Source organism: Thunnus maccoyii, chromosome 10 (assembly GCF_910596095.1).
Source record: "Thunnus maccoyii chromosome 10, fThuMac1.1, whole genome shotgun sequence".
NCBI classification, from domain to species: Eukaryota; Metazoa; Chordata; class Actinopteri; order Scombriformes; family Scombridae; genus Thunnus; species Thunnus maccoyii.
Window position 1 is genome coordinate 15552126 of NC_056542.1, and position 16223 is coordinate 15568348.

The 16223-nt window shown below is 40.2% G+C and overlaps 1 protein-coding gene across 3 annotated transcripts; it reads right to left on the reverse strand.

Annotated features, from left to right (window-relative positions):
- Positions 1–2207: 2207 nt before the first annotated feature.
- tars2 (threonyl-tRNA synthetase 2, mitochondrial) lies at positions 2208–16110 on the reverse strand. Of its 3 annotated transcripts, none has more exons than XM_042424922.1 (18): positions 15940–16110; positions 13795–13973; positions 13589–13703; positions 12969–13090; positions 11930–12038; positions 10956–11020; positions 10789–10867; positions 9912–10058; positions 9696–9794; positions 7753–7922; positions 7488–7650; positions 5994–6131; positions 5431–5508; positions 4408–4508; positions 3269–3370; positions 3094–3166; positions 2845–2959; positions 2208–2477 (listed from the first exon to the last, which is right to left on the reverse strand). In XM_042424922.1, the coding sequence occupies exons 1-18, from the start codon at positions 16093–16095 to the stop codon at positions 2335–2337; spliced, it is 2154 nt and encodes a 717-aa protein (XP_042280856.1). In that variant the 5' UTR covers positions 16096–16110; the 3' UTR covers positions 2208–2334. The 3 variants fall into 3 exon arrangements, 2 of the variants coding, with proteins under 2 accessions (XP_042280856.1, XP_042280857.1); XM_042424923.1 differs by having other exon boundaries at positions 2209–2477; positions 15798–15995; XR_006098573.1 differs by lacking the exons at positions 2208–2477; positions 2845–2959 and adding an exon at positions 4777–4928.
- Between the last annotated feature and the right edge of the window lie 113 nt (positions 16111–16223).

The window sequence follows — 16223 nt, forward strand, 5'->3', positions numbered from 1 at the left end:
TGGTTTTCCCATGAGAGCTTTGTCCTTATATTACACTGTCGTAGATATCCATCTATCCCTCCCTAAATTAATTCTCTTTATCTTTTTTGGTAAACCCCTTTAGCTAAAAATAATTTCCTATGAACTCTGTGCGACTCTGCTAGTTGGATGAAGGATTGCTTTGTGCTATTTGTGTGTGTGTGTGTACGCAGTGAAAAGATAGTAGGGACTGAGGGTGGTAGCAGTGGGGAAGTGAGTAGGGTGAAGGGAACCTGATATTGTTATCTTTTAAGTAAAGATTTCAGGAGTGTTTACTGGAGCTAATGGTCTATGTCATCACTACTACGCAATACTGGCTTCTCATGTCTGAGCCCTATTTCACCTCCACATTTTGCACAAAGCCTTTAGCAGACTGAGTTCACAGGCGTAAAACAAGGAGAACTATTAATACAAACATGTATGATATCAAGAACAAAACAAGTTGAAAACAGACTAAACTTATTAAAGGGTCAGTTTACCCAAATAACAAGAAAACATATCCCTTCATTCGCCTCTTGTGGTTTTATTTGTTCATGTTTTTAGTCATCAGTCTCAGATTTCTGCCACCGCCAAAACACACTTGAATTTTGTTTGCGGTGTTTATAGCATTGGGAAATTTAAAAATGCTTTCTTGTCCATGTCACTCTGGACAATACACAGACTTCACTGTGAACAGTTTTCATAGGGACTATTTCTTATTCACTGAAAACAGTTCACGGTGAGGTCTGGATTTTCCAGACTAGCGTGGAAATAGATGCTGCTATTCAATTTTTTAAGCAGAAATCTTAGATGTAAATCTGAAAACCATGACACATAATACCAAAAATAATAACCTTATTTGTATAGCACTCTTATAAACAACAGTTACAAAGACAAATCATGAAACAAATAAATAAATATGTAAATGAAACATATATATATAAATAAAACATATATAAAATATGGAAATGAACATAGGAGAAAAACACTAAAATGAACATAGGTGGAAAAAAAGGTTATGACTACACTAAAACATCAACATAAAATAGAAGCTACATGAGAAAAAATGTTTAATTTGAGTGAACCAACCCTTTAATGGTCTGTTGATGCTTTGATTCCCCTCTTACCTTTATTGGCAGCTAATATCTGCTCAACTACATGGATGAAACTGACTTAGTGTGTCACAACTCCATACGTCAGTATATACTAATCGTCTTAGTGTCCTGTTTTTGCAGTTAGAGTACAAAAAAAGTTTAACAAAACAGGAAATGATACAATACACTGATACGTGTCAATCAAGCTGTCATCGAAAATTAAACTTGACAAATGGATTTCAAAATGTTTTTCCACTGATTCAATCTTTGTTTTCCTGTCCATCCACAAGCTGCTTCATCATTTCGCAGTCGTGTGACACCCCTCCACTTCCTTCCATTGTGGGAACATAGTATATGATAATCACAGGTACTTCATTTTAACACTTTTCCCGTGTGAAAATACTCATATGTACTCAAAACACGCTTAAATTTTGTGTGTATTCAACTGGGACTCTGATTAACTTGTAGTTAAATCTGCTGATGTGTCCAGCTAACAGCACCGGCTTTGTCATGAACCTGACACACCTTTCCTCTCTGTCCCACCGAAAAAAGCTACGGAAGAACTAAAACACACAATCCGCTCCACCTTTTTCACAACCGGCTGAAGCAGTTGCTTTTGTCCGGTTGACTCAGTTTATTCTCTCGTAGCCAACACCTCCCTCTCTCCCTCGCCTTCTGTGTCACTGTTGTGACTGATGTCTTTTCCATCCTGCTGCCCTCTCTCAATTAAAAAGGAAAAACTTCCAATCCTTTTGACCTTTACCTTGACTTGGGTGTTTCCACTAAACACACATGAAAACACACAGCCCTGACACTGCTGCTCCCTCTCCTATTTTAGTCAAATCCCCCTCCGTATCCTCCCTTTCTTCCAGTCTTTTAAAGGTATGCCTGCTTTTCTATTCTGATATCATGACACAAGCTTACGCACACAGGAGGTTTGCATATTTAATGGCCTTTAGTGAACAAAATTGCAACTGTAGCTGAGTAATGCTGATATGAGACTGATAGTTATCTTAAAATAACATTTAATCTCTACTCTGCTTTTTAGCACGCATATTTATCAGTGAATGCCATTAATGGACAAATCAACACAGAGTGAAGAACATGGACAACTATTTTTTTTTATATATGTACTTTTATTAAAAATTTTAGCAGCCACCTCTTCAGACAGAGCTAAAGTACTGCTTGAAACATAAAACAAACAACTTTTACATCAGTGACTCATTATTTCCACGACTTTTTGTCAAAACTCGTCTTGGTTGCTCCTGGTGTCTCGTAGCTGTGTGAGAGACGTCAGCACCTCCTCTGTCGGCCTCCTCCCCAGCTGTTTCCCCCCTCTGCTCCGCACATTCACCGTTCCACTCTCACTCTCCTTATCTCCTACAACTGGAGAGAAACACAAAGAAACACTAAGAAACACTAAGAGAACGCCTGATTATTTCAAGTATAGAAACGTTAATTGCAATGAACATGGAGATTGATTTAGTGTAGTAGACTTTAAGAACGTCGGAGCGCCCCAGTAGCCAAATGGTTACTGCACATGCCTCATAACAGCAACGTCCCTAGCTCATTCCCAGCCAGGGACCCCCTGTTGCATGTCATATCCATCTCTCTCCCCTTGTTTCCTGTCTGCCTCCTCACTGCCCACCACCCAATAAAGGCAAAAACGCCAAAAAAAAAAAAAAAAAGAACATCAGTGACAGACTTTGGTATTTTAAGTAGCTACAGTTTTCATCCTATTATTCATCTTTACCAAATATGTAGTTGTACTGGGCCAGCTGAGCAGAACGAATCTTCTTATTTAAGGTCGCTCCCTGATCTTCATTCAAATCAACCATGAAGCCAGCTTCACGGAACTGCCGGACCACCTTATGAGAGCAGAGAAGTACGTCACTTAAGACTGTATCTGTCATGTGCCTCTTACATTAACAAATTAATAACGACAGCCAGAGAGAAAGTCGTCTGCTGCTGTACCACTAGGAAATCTTCATCATAGACTGACCTGCTTGGCGTATGACTCACTGTTGCCACCCACAGGAATAACCATGACCTGCGCCGGAGACAACCACAGTGGCCTTGTTGAGAGAAAAAAGACAGAGAAGTGAGGGTATAGCTACAGTGTCATAACATCCTAATAAAATCCATCTGACTCCACGTTTTTATTATTGTCTTCTCACCATTTCCCTCCAAAATTTTCAGCCAGTATAGCGAACATTCTCTCCAGTGATCCCAGCACTGCTCTGTGGATCATCACCGGTCTGTGTAACTGCCCATCTTGTCTGAGAGAAAGGAAAGAAGGGTTATAAATAGAGTGAGGGTTGAGTGATATGACGATATAAACCATCAGGAGATATTAATTTGTCTACAATCCGAGATTTTTGAATGTTTATACCGTAGCATTTTTCCCCATAATATCTCTGGGTTTTTAAGGACATTGTGTGCAAAGCTGCAAATTGATCAGCAGGACTGTTTTGGATCAATGTGAATAAGTAACTTGATCTGCAAAGTATTTGATCAGTTAGATTAACCAAAACTGTCTGGTTATTTTATGCATTAAGGGATAGGTTCAAAATTTTTCAATTTATCCTAAATTAATAGTCAATGTCCAAATGAACATTGAAAATGAATGAACAGGAAAAACACTGTCCATAGAGACACAAAGAGGGACGTTATTACTAAAAAGACTGTAACTGTGGAAGATATCCACTTTATCTGACTAACTCAGATTGCTGAAGCCTCATCTTATCTTCAGATTTACTTGAAATACATTTTTCCTCAGAACGAGGACTGTGGATTTTGTCCCCCCTCACTGACATTGTAAGTTCATCTGGAGGGCATCCTCTAATGGTCAGTAAGAACAGGAAGAATGATTACAGCGAGCAAAATGTGTTTCAATTGCATTTACAGAAAATGTGCTGTATCATGACGAATCAATGTCACAACATATAGTCACATATACAGTGATAAAGGATTTCATCCTTTTTGTTCACTCCTACTGTACATGGAGTGTTGAAGAACTCTTTGATACAAAGAGACCATGAAGGAAGTAGGGCAGACGTATAACACGCATAACGAGGTTTAAGGCAGAAACGGGGAGCGTGCTCGCCTGAACTGATAAATTCAATAAAAGGAGCAACCTTTCATAATCAAATTAGGCCCCAATGAAGTTAGATCTGTGCAATTCTTAGGACAATTACTAGACATCATATATAGCAAGCATGTAGGTTTATCAAGCACACAAACACATGCTAGACAAGTGCCAGCGTGCACTACAGATGTAAAAGGACAGAAGGTCAAATCACTGTGACGGACTCACCCAACATACTGGAGATCAAATCTGATTGGCAGCTGGAAGTCCAACTGGATTGTGGCACACTGGTGTTGTCTGCCAATGGCATCTTTGATCTGGATGTCGACCTATGATGAAACATGTAGGCGTGTTGTTATCAGGTTTCACTTCTCTATTCAAGCCAAAACCAACACATCTGTATTCAGAGCTCTGAACTCAGAGACGCTGCTGGGGACAAACTGCATTTTTGTGGACAGCGATTATTACCGACGATTTGCCAAGATAAGCTTAACTAGCTAATTGTGGCTAACACACCCTAGCTTGATGGCTACGAGGAATGTTTGTTTGTTTCATTGAGTGTGTTCATGTGTCTAACCCCACCCTGACTTGACCTACCTCAACTCTCTGTGCCTCCACATGAGCTCGATCATGTAACGTCTGCCTGTCGCCAACTTCCTCTTGATGTTTACCGACTTCTTGCACAAGTATTGTAAATATGAAATCGCCTCAAAGAAAACCAATGTCATTCTCATGTTACGCCTTTTTTCCTATTTTCAAAGCAAAAACACGGGCAACTATAAATACACTGAACAACACATCACATCTCTCTGTTTTTATTTGTGTTTCTGTGGTTTTGGATGGTGTGATTGGTATAATTTGGGGCTCAAAATGTCTCTCTCTGCGGAGCCAGAAGGAAAACAAACACATCTGTGTTACTCTGTAATCTTTGAAACATCAATTACAGATCCTAAAAGATTGAGTTAGACATGAAAGTGAGACTATGATGTGTGCTATCTACACGCTACTTTTCAAGGAAAGGTGCAACATTTTGGGGAAAACGCTGATTCCCAAGATCAAGTTCGATTAATCAACTAATTGTTGCAGCTTTTTGCAGTAGTTTTTAGCATGAAGGAGAACTCTGCCAGTGAATAAAGTGAGTGGAGGACCCAAAGTGTTTTTTGCTAATTGCAGCAGAATCCAAGACAAACAATATTTGCACTTGTGTGTGGAAACCAGTTTCCTAAACTGCATGTTGCCCTTCCCACTGACCTTTGGTCCGTAGAAGGCTCCGTCTCCTGGGTTCAACTCCCACCGCTCACCAAACTGCTGCAGACTCCTCTCCAACCGCTGCTCTCACACACACACACACACACACACACACACACACACACACACACGCACACACAGAGTAAGTAGGCATAGTAAAGAGCACATTAATGCGCGTTATGATTTGTGTGTATGTGTGTGTGTATAAAGGAGCTGTGGGACCTTGGAACCATAATGTTCAATTACACTCAAGTGAATCAGCTTAAATTGCTGCTGTGCCTATTTAAAAAGGCGTCCATGGGGAGATTTAGAGATATACATCTAACCAGCAGCTCGCCACGGAGCAGCCCTCGACTGGAAAGTACCACTCGCATAACTGATTGCTTAAGTGGATATCATTACACCGTGTCATTTTGTTTAAAGATTTTTTTCTGGAGCTGTGATTTACAGGTCATATGCATTTGAACAGCTGGCCCTGTTGACGACTATGTATGCTTGTGGCTCTTTACTTTATATGCAGCAAGTCAAAATATTTCATTATCATCGTTATCAAAATGTTTGTGTACCTGTTCAGCATTGTCCCACTGTTCAGGCTCTCCGAGGCACGGAGTAGGACGTGTAGACAGGAGGCAGTGGAAGGAAAATCCAAACACTTGATAAACACTCCTCACAAAGTCCAAACAAGCAACAATCTCTTCTTCCAGCTGGAGAGAAATCAGGAAACAAGTATTAGACAAGGGCAACAAGAGGACATAACAATGCAAACAGTTTAGCATGAAGTTTAAAGGGTTAAATTCAAACCAAGGTGGGAAAAAGAAAGAAAATCTTCCAGTGTATTTACTGTAAAGCCCTGAGTGCTCCAGAGATTAAATTAGTATTTCAGAGGCTAACGTAGCAATGCTTATCATATGACTATGATCTCTGTGACTTGACAGGATGTCAACAGAGAGGCTGGAGGAGCACAATCAGTATCATGGGAACATTCCAGGGAACTATATAGGGGATCGGGATTACACAGACTGTACAGCCGCAGAGATGCACATATGGAGGTGTAATGTTTGAAGAGGACAAAGACCTTCATTCATCCAGGCTGCGGCCTCCTGGAATGTCTCAGGAGTTATTTGTACAACCCATCTAATCACTGTAATATGGTTCCACATGTGTCCCATTTTCAGTTTCTATAGCAGGTACAGCACCTTAAAGAATAGGCTCATCATTTTTCCAAGTCGGTCCTAAAACGATATTCAGGTGCTCAAACGAACATTGGCCCCTTTTTTCTTGCTGTAATCATTCCTCCTGTTTATACCGACCGTTAAGAGATTTTTTTCATAATGCACATCTAATGTAAGTGATGGCGGACAAAATCCACAACCCTCACTCCATGCAAATGTGTATTTAAAAGTGTATTTGAAGATAATATGAAGCTTCACTCAAAAAGAGGCTAACTCAAGACAGCTGAAGCCTCATATGATCTTCAAATACACTTTTGCTTAAAAGGTGCAGTGCACAGAATTTAGTGGCATCGGAATATAATATTCATTATTTTAATTAGTGTATAATCAACTGAAAATAAGAATCTCTGTGTTTTTGTTACCTCAGAATGAGCCCTTTATATCTACATAGGGAGCGGGTCCTCTTCCACAGAGCCTGCCATGTCCGCCAGACAAACCAAAAGGGGCCTTTCGTGTTTTTTGCGGTCACCATAAGTTCTCTTACACGCTTGGAAGGGGATGGGGGAGGGGGGGGGTCTTCGGCTGGTTGCAATCTGCAACCTCACTGCTGAACATCAATAAATCCTACACGATGCACCTTTAAAACAACAACTGTGGATTTTGTCCCTCATCACTTACATCGTAAGCACTTTTAGAAGGGATCCTCTAATGGTCAGTATGAACAGGAGGAATGATTACAACGAGCAAAACCTGTTTCAATGTTCATATGGGCACCTGATGAGACTTGGAAAACTGTGAACTCCTTTAAGAAGTATGCTGTGGTCTAGAAAAGAGAACTTGCCAAAATAAATAAATAAATATCTGAATATTTATTTGTGTTTGATGTACCTGTTCAGGTGTGCAGAAGATGTGAGCATCATCTTGGCAGAACCTGCGAACACGAGTGAGACCTCCCAGAGCACCAGAGAGTTCATTACGATGCAGCGCTCCAAAGTCGGCCCATCGCAGAGGAAGCTCCCGCCATGAACGTACACGCTGCTCAAACATGAGGCTGAACACAGGACAGGAGGTGTCTAACAGAGCGCTGGAGTATAGGAACGTGTGTGTGTGTGTGTGTGTGTGTGTGTGTGTGTGTGCGTGTGTGTGCTCTCACCAGTGTGCGGGGCAGTTCATGGGTTTGAGTGCGTAGGTCTGAGAGCCCTCTGATGTCACTGTAAACATGTTCTCGCTGTAGTGTTCCCAGTGGCCCGAACGCTCCCATAATGCAGTGCTGTACAGAGTCGGGGTCACAACCTCGGTGAAGCCTCGCCTTCGGTATTCACTCTGCAAGAGGTCAGGAAGGAAGGATGTGTGTGACAATGAGTGCAGGACACGGTCAGACTGTCACAACACTGTAATAATTGAAGGCTAACAAGAGCAATATCCTGACAGCTAATATGAAGACGTACATCCTGAGGGTGCAATCAGCGCAGTTCATTTATTGTTGTGTTAATGTATGGACATATGTGTTCAGGGTTTCCACCAGAAAAGTTGCAGCCAAATGTCTTTTTGTGTCTGTGTGTGTGTTTGGGGGGGGGTTGGGTGCTGAACAAAACTTGGCGGAGCGGCTTGTCACTAAAATGAAGAACAGTCCACCTTAAACGTCAGTCCACTTTAAGTGAGCCTGGGCTGAAGTTGTCGCAAACGTCGGTGCTGACCTCCTTCACTTAATCCGGGTGGCGAGCAAGACACGGGAACACGGCTTGGGTCTTGAGGAGTTGAAGCATTTTTTTCCACCAGCAAACAGCCTAAACTGTACACACACACTGCACTGCTACATTTGCAGCTATGACATTACTGTTAACTTCATACTCACCGTCACACACACGTTCTCTCTCTCGACCATACACACAACCTACACGCTGACCTATTCCATGTTTAAAAAACATCTTAAAAATGAATTTTTTAAAAAAAATTCCCTGTTGTTTAGGACTGACAGGGAGTCAACTTAGGTCTGGCGGGCTGCCAGGCTTGCAATACACTGGTAGAAACCCTGTATGTTTGTGTGTGTCTACGTGTGTATGAGAGACTCATTATGTTTACATGGACAATCATCCAATATTAACCAAATGAAGGAAAGACTGAATCAGCTGCATTTTGTAATTACACAGACAGAATTATGGTCACAGTTGAAGTTTGCATAATCGATTAAGACATGTGGGGTTTTTCACTTTTAGTGGCATAAACTCAACACGGTTATTAAGTTTCAGTTCGTTTAAGGTGGTTGCAGCAGTACAACACATAGCAGAGAGCAAAGGTGAAGTGTTGCAACCCTGTAGGATTCATTTATTTTTAATCATTTTATGAAAACTTTTACTATCTTTGCTACCAAAAAAAGAGTAGAATTTATGTCTGAAACAGCCAAATATAGACTACAGGGGTTAGGGTATCTTTGGTTTCATATTTCTATCACTGTGTCATCATTTACAAGTAATCTCTTCTAAGGGTTCAGTTTAGAAAACCAGCTTGTGTCTGTGTGGTCAACTGAGTGTTGTTTTTGTAGCAGTTTTCATATAGATATATATATTTTTAGTTCTACAATCATTTTCTACTTTGTAAAGCTGTAAAGGTAAAAGTCCTGAATCACCTTCATTGGTAAAAATCGCTAAATTTGTACACAAAGTCATAAGGGTTTACAATAGCAACAACATGATAGTAAGATAGGGAAATGAAAGGAGGAGGGGAAGGTCTTGGTCATTAATCAGGCTATAATCTGTAGCATGTAAACAGGAATATGAATATTTAGAGTTAGAATTAGAGTTCCATAAACCAGGAAAATCCCTGATATTTAGGGAGTACACCTGCGTATTTGAGAAAAGTTGTATAGAGCCTTTCGTGGCTCCAGATGGAGCTGCACAAAACCTCATAAACTGCCTCAGCTGGAGCTGAAAATTACAAGTTTGAAAATGAAAAAAAAATCTGGGGGTGTGAAGTTAGAAAGGTCAGTGAGGTCACCAGACCTCGGCAGCCCGCTCCTCATCTCTGCTTCAGGTTAGCAGCTCGAGGCCACATTAGCTGCTACTAACAGCTAATAACTGCTACTAACTGTATGTTCACCTTAATAAAGTCAGTGAGGGTGTTGTAGATGTGGGCTCCTTTAGGGAGGAAGAAGCAACTGCCTGGACTGACGTCATTGAAGAAGAACAGCTCCTGGTCCTGCAAAAAACACAGATACATGACATTTATGACCACAAATCCCTTTTTTCACCATTCAGTTTTACTCACTAGTTGATTTCAATCTATTCATCTCTACTAATATGAATTTGATTTTACCGTCCCGATGCGTCTGTGGTCCCTCCGCCGTGCCTCCTCTTGCTCCTTCTCCCATTCCTCTTTATCCTTCTCTCCTGGAAAGGCCACACCTAACAGACGCATCAAACTTGCGGACTCTGTGTGATTGACCAGGGTCACGGTGGACAGCTGGGATGCGAGAGGGCAGACGGAGGCAGAGTGTGGAGCGGTGGAAGTAAGAACACAGAGAGGAAACAATGAGTAAATAAAGGAAAGAGAAAGGGAGAGTGAGGGTCAGCCAAAAGACGGAAGGCTGAACCGATGACGGTGACAGTATGTGTGATGGATGGCAGTGTGTTTGTTACAGCCGAGAACAGGAAACTGGCCTCTGACAAACACAACATCCTGCTGCTGATATTTCCAGCATGGCTGCCATAGAATCCCAGTCTACCCAGTGACAGCCCAGTATGGAAAACTCTCCCTGGATCAATAAAAACGAGGAAAATTCCATTTACCCAGCATGCGTCCCACAAGACAGATGGTCAAACGGGTCCAAAATAAACATATTTTTAACGATTGGACGAGATTAATCCTGCATCTTCGACCATCATCTGCCACATAAATTCTAAACGTTATTGTTTGTTTGCTGCTTTTATTATAAAATAGGTTTCAAGTATCGAATTATAATAAAATAATAGAATTATAATAGATAAAACAGTGTTTGGCTTTCAAGGGACCGGCCATCAATCTGCAAGCTGCAATTTAATAAAACTGCTAATGCACAAAGCTAAAGGAAATAATGACATTTAGGAAGCAGATGTGGCATGAAAATTCAAGGACAAAAAACAGAAACAGTACACAAAAGCGCACAGATGCATGCAGAGGACAGATGATTACACAGACACACACACACACACACCTGGAGCATCTTGAAGACCTTGAGGAGGCCTGTGTGTGGGAGGAGGGGACCATTACAAACTGCTATGCTGTCTCCACACCTGCGTCACACAGAAAGGATGAAACGAGCCTTTTAGTGAGCGTTTACGAGACACTGAGTCAACATCAGGTGTGCGTATTTGTACATGCCTGTATACTGAGACGGTGGGGCCATTCATCTGCTCTTCCAAAAGCTGCAGTCTCAGCTTACTGTTCTGTAACAACAAAACCCACAAAACACACAGATAATTCATATTTATTGCAGTTCAATATGGACAACAGGACAATAAGAAGGAGTCTGACCTTTATAAGCAAACACGGGGACAGCAGACAGTATCATTTGTACTTATAAACATGAGCCACGCCCACACAGTGAGTAATATCACTGCTACTCGCACAGTAGCAAAAGGCAACGTCTATAAACGCTCAGTTACACAAGCTGCAACAGGAACAGTGTAAGTCAATATGGCAGAATGACAGCAGGTCATTGATATACTTCCTACATTATTATATTGTTCTATGAATTCTTTGGCCTAATGTGCTTTGTGGTCTATTATGTTTGGGCAGAAGACATTCACCAGGCCTACATGAAGATATGTTCAGCAACAAATAAACACCAGAAGGGCAGCATTAGCAAAGTGAAAACATAAACCACTGATCAACTGAATGAATGATGGGAAAATGTGAATTAACATCCAAAACAGATGTTTTTCTGTTGTTTTTTTTGTTTGTTTTTTCTGTGTGTGTGTTTTTGTTTTGTTATGTTTTTGTTATTTCCATTGTGTAATGCTGAAAATATGTTGTCAATAAAAATTTAAGGGGAAAAAAAAAAAACACTACTAAGTCAACAAACTATATCCTTAAAACAGACCCTTTTCAAGGCGTCACACATTTTGACACGTCACTGCCGGAGAAGCAAAGGTGTAATTAATGACATCAGTAACGACTGCAGCTCATTTATGTGGTATTGTGCATGCTGGCTCACGCTGGGACACTATAAAAGAAAAGGAGCATTTCTTAACGTTAGTAGTTACGCCTGTGCTTTACTTGCTATGACAAGTCAAAGTGGAAAAAATGATCTATTTGTCGTTCCTGTTTCAACTCAGACAGAGTGTGTTTCTGACCTGGAAGAGCTCTTGGATCTCTTCTGCATTGAGATCAAGTCTGGACAGAGGAAGTTTGAGGGCTGCAGCTGCTTTACATCTCTCCTCCACATCGCTCAGAGACAGGCCGCTGTGGGTGAGGACAAATAAAAAAACATCAAGAGCTGAAAAATCTGTGACAGAGCTTGAAGGGGGGGGGTTGTGTTGTAGAAGCACCAGTTTAGAGAACAGAAACTTAGAAACCAAACCAAATATCATGAAATGATCACTTTTGTAACACATTACTTTAAGTCCCTATATTTAGATTTTATAAGCAGTATACAAGCAGTTAATTAATTGTTTTTAACAGACTATAATGAAGTTTTAAGCAGATATATGGACATATTATATAACATCTCCTATAAAGACATATTTTATAATAAACTGTATTTTACTACATTGGGCGCCCACAGGAGGAGTTACAGCTGTTGACAGATACATTAATTAACACTTATGTCTGCTTACAACTACATTATAATGTGTTATAAACAATTTATTTACCGTATGTAAAATGTGTATAAATGCTATATAGGGGGACTTGAAGTTTAAGCGTTACCATTCATTTTTCAGTTGAAGTTCTCAGTTGCTAAACATTAAGGCATTTGTCTCATCTATAAGTATAACATCATATTTTCTTGACTCAAGTTACTGTCGTTAACTCTAAAGCCTGAAAGATAAAGACGGAAAAGACGGGAAACTGTTCACAGCCTTCAAATCCACAGCAAAAAGGCGATTTAGTTTAGTGTTAATAAAAAGAGGCATCTCATTGCTTATTAAAATGTTAAAGTTTAAGCATTTTGACATTTAGCGGAGGCCGTTTTCCAGAATGACTGGAAACAATTTCCAAGGATGAAAGCAAATTTCAATTCCGCAAGTGCAACCACACAGAAATTTCTGACTCGCTTAAGTGTCTTGAAATCATCATCGACTTGAAATTCAATGCGAGAGCTGACACTGAACTCAGTGATGACCTGAAAGCGACCTGCGTTCCTTTATCAGTGTGATTACATGGACGTCTCACCTGTTCTCCAGCAGATGGTCACAGTAAAGCCCGAGCTCCGACGCTCCTTCTCTGCACACCTCGGCACCAAACACGCCTTCCAATACCCCGCCCAGGACACACGCTCCTGTCCTCCATGCTACCTGTGGAAAAAGGAAAGCGGATGGTACAGAGACGTTTAGATACAGAAATCTAGTAGATGTTGTGTTGTCTTTTTGAATTAGAAAAGGTTTCTATGTGGGATAACTGGTCTGGAAAGATCAATGACAGCTGGTCTCTAAATGCAGAGAAAAAGTTTCTCCAGTGCCTCTTTAACTACCTCCTCTGACTTCTGAAACACAGCAAGCATCTTTTACAGAAGGCTTTAAGACTCTATAAACCCACAATTACTTATTATATTTGAAACAGGATGAACAACATCCACTCTTAGCTATGTAATGATGTGACTTTAGTTATCTTTTATTGCCTTCTAATGTTTCATCCCAGTTATCCTTCCTTCACTTTTAAGATGTTTTCCACTCAAGTCATGAAAGAGTGACGGGGAGAAAAAACACTTTTATAATATTTTAGAATATTAAGATCCACCTTAAAAGGTAATGTGTGAAAACAAGCTAAAGGGAACATTAAAGGAGTGCGATTACCTGTCTTCCCTCAAGTGTATCAAACCCAAGAAGTTGTAGTTCACAGTCTGCCTCTAGAGGCCGTCCGAGCTCCCACAGCTCCCCGTTCACCTTACCAACCAACGCTCCCTTCACACTGCAACAACACACGCAATAACACTGTTATATCACTGAAGCCAGATCAAAAACAACTGCAGAATATATATCTGTATGTGTCATGTATTTACCGGACACTCTGAGCAACAGAAACAGGTGTGGTGACACCAGCTGTTCCCTTTACTGTTCGGCCATCAGCCAGTCGGATACTGAGAGGCTTCTTCTCTGTAGCTTCAAATCTCTTCTTGTTGCTTTGTTTCTCTCTGAGAGACTCAAAGACTCGCAGTTGCTCTGATAAAGCAGAGGACACCTGCAGCCGGACAGGAAAAAACGTAGGTAATGAAAAAGCAGTTTAAAATACATGTGAGGAAGATGTCGTTCACAAAACTACTTTGTACAGTAGAGCTGGGATATATACTGTGATACTGTAGCTGTATACACTATATTCTAGATGCTCTAATAAAAACTACCTATTGTCAGGTTGTAATTTTTGTTACAACAATGTCACAAAGAATTTAAATTGAAATCTTTTTCTCAGCTGAATTAAGGCTCCGACACACCATATTATTATTTATTTCTCTGTTCTTGCTGAGTGACTTCACAAATAAATGTTTCGGCCAGTTTTAACATCTTTTCTATATACAGTAACTGTATCCCCGCACTCAGTTTAAAATAAATAGTAACGTTATTGAAATAAATAGGGTGGACAAAATATTAAAGGATCATCTCTCAGTATATATAAATGTTGCACCAAGTTTGAACTAAAAATCTGACTTTCATGAACATGATAATCTTCAGTTTTTGTTTAAATTGTGGATTTTGGAGGCTTCAGTTTGTAATGGTTTTGAATTATACTGTGTTATAAAAGGCAGCATTTATAATAATTTGTCCTTCCCACTTATATCAGCAATGGTAGACAAAATATTAGAAACACCTCTCAGTGCAACACAAAACAAATCGACAGCACAACAAACTATGACCTCAGAAGTTACCATAAAGTTGAGTGAACACCTGTTTAAAGCAGTTTCAAAGAAAAACTGTGCATTAATTTTAACTAGGTGTACCTAATAAACTGGTGTGTACTGATACATCAAAATCAAATTCTGTGATGAAACTATCTAATCTGGTTATCAGCAATGTAATAAAGCTTCAAGTTTGTCTATTACTCAGCTTAATGGCTGCTTTCTAGCAAAATGATACCTCAAGATAATCCACTATTCTACTTAAATGTGTGAACTAACTAATGAGTAAACAACTCAAATTCCTCCATATTAGCCTAATGATTTTCTTCTAACTCTATCACCCACTTAACGTAGTTTACATAAAGTAGGAGGGCTGCAACTAACAATTATATTCATTATTGGTTAATCTTTCGATTATTTCCTTGATAAGTTGTTTTGTCTATGAAATGTCAGAAAATGGTGAAAAATGTTGATCACTGTTTCACAAAGCCCAAGATGCTAACTTAAATGTCTTGTTGTCTCAACAAATATTCCACAACCCAAAGACATTCAGTTTACTGCCATAGAGGAGAAAATATTCATGCAGAAATATTCACATTTAAGTAGCTCGAACCAGAGAATTTTGACATTTTTTGGTAAAATAAATTACTCAAAGCGATTAATCAATTATCAAAATAGTTGGAGATTAATTTTCTGATTAACTAATTGTTGCAGCTCTATAGAGTCATATATATATATATATATATATAAATAAAAGTCATAGCCAGAAAAATTACAAATTAATATTAGTTTGATTACTTCTACTTTTTTAGAGAACCTCATAAACAAATGAGAGAGCAGAGAGAGGAAGAGGAGGGTATGGTCGGGTCCATCTCACTCATATCAAACACTGTATATACTGTAATACACTCTTATCACTTTATACTATTCATCCCATAAATTACAGCTGTCTGTCCTAAACACAAGTGTCAGGCCTTTACTAACAACCTGAGAATGAAAATTATAAATAAAAGTACAAAAGTTTAACCCAGCAGACAAAAACACATCTGTATTCTCACTTCAGCCTTTGACAGGAGAAGCTGACCAGCAGCTGCAGCTCACAACACATCCTGCAGTTGAGGCTAATGTTAGTTAGCTCAAGACAGTGTGTTACAGTAATAACACCCTCGCACCTTGCTGTACCTCCTGTGCACGCGGATTGTCGCGCGAGCCGTCGACCGACAGACAACCAGCCGGAGCAGCTGTGTCACCGCCATCCCAAACACACCTGCCTAAACACACATGCGCTCATTTCCAAAAAACACAACCACTCAAATTCACTGCTACCCTTCTCTGCAAGCGGCCATAACGCCGGAAGCACGGATTAAGGACAGCGGCGGTGACGTAGTAGTTAGCGGAAACCTGCGACGCTGCGTGCGCGCTCCAGAGCGGATACACCGGAGCGCGCGTCCGCAGAGCAGCTGCACACATGGATAAAAGGATGAGACATCTGCAATTTTTCTTTAAGAAAAAAAGGCTGATGAATAATAACCCGATTTAACACCTGAAGGCATGCACAGTCGGGTATTTCACTGGATTAAAAATATGCCGAAACGTTC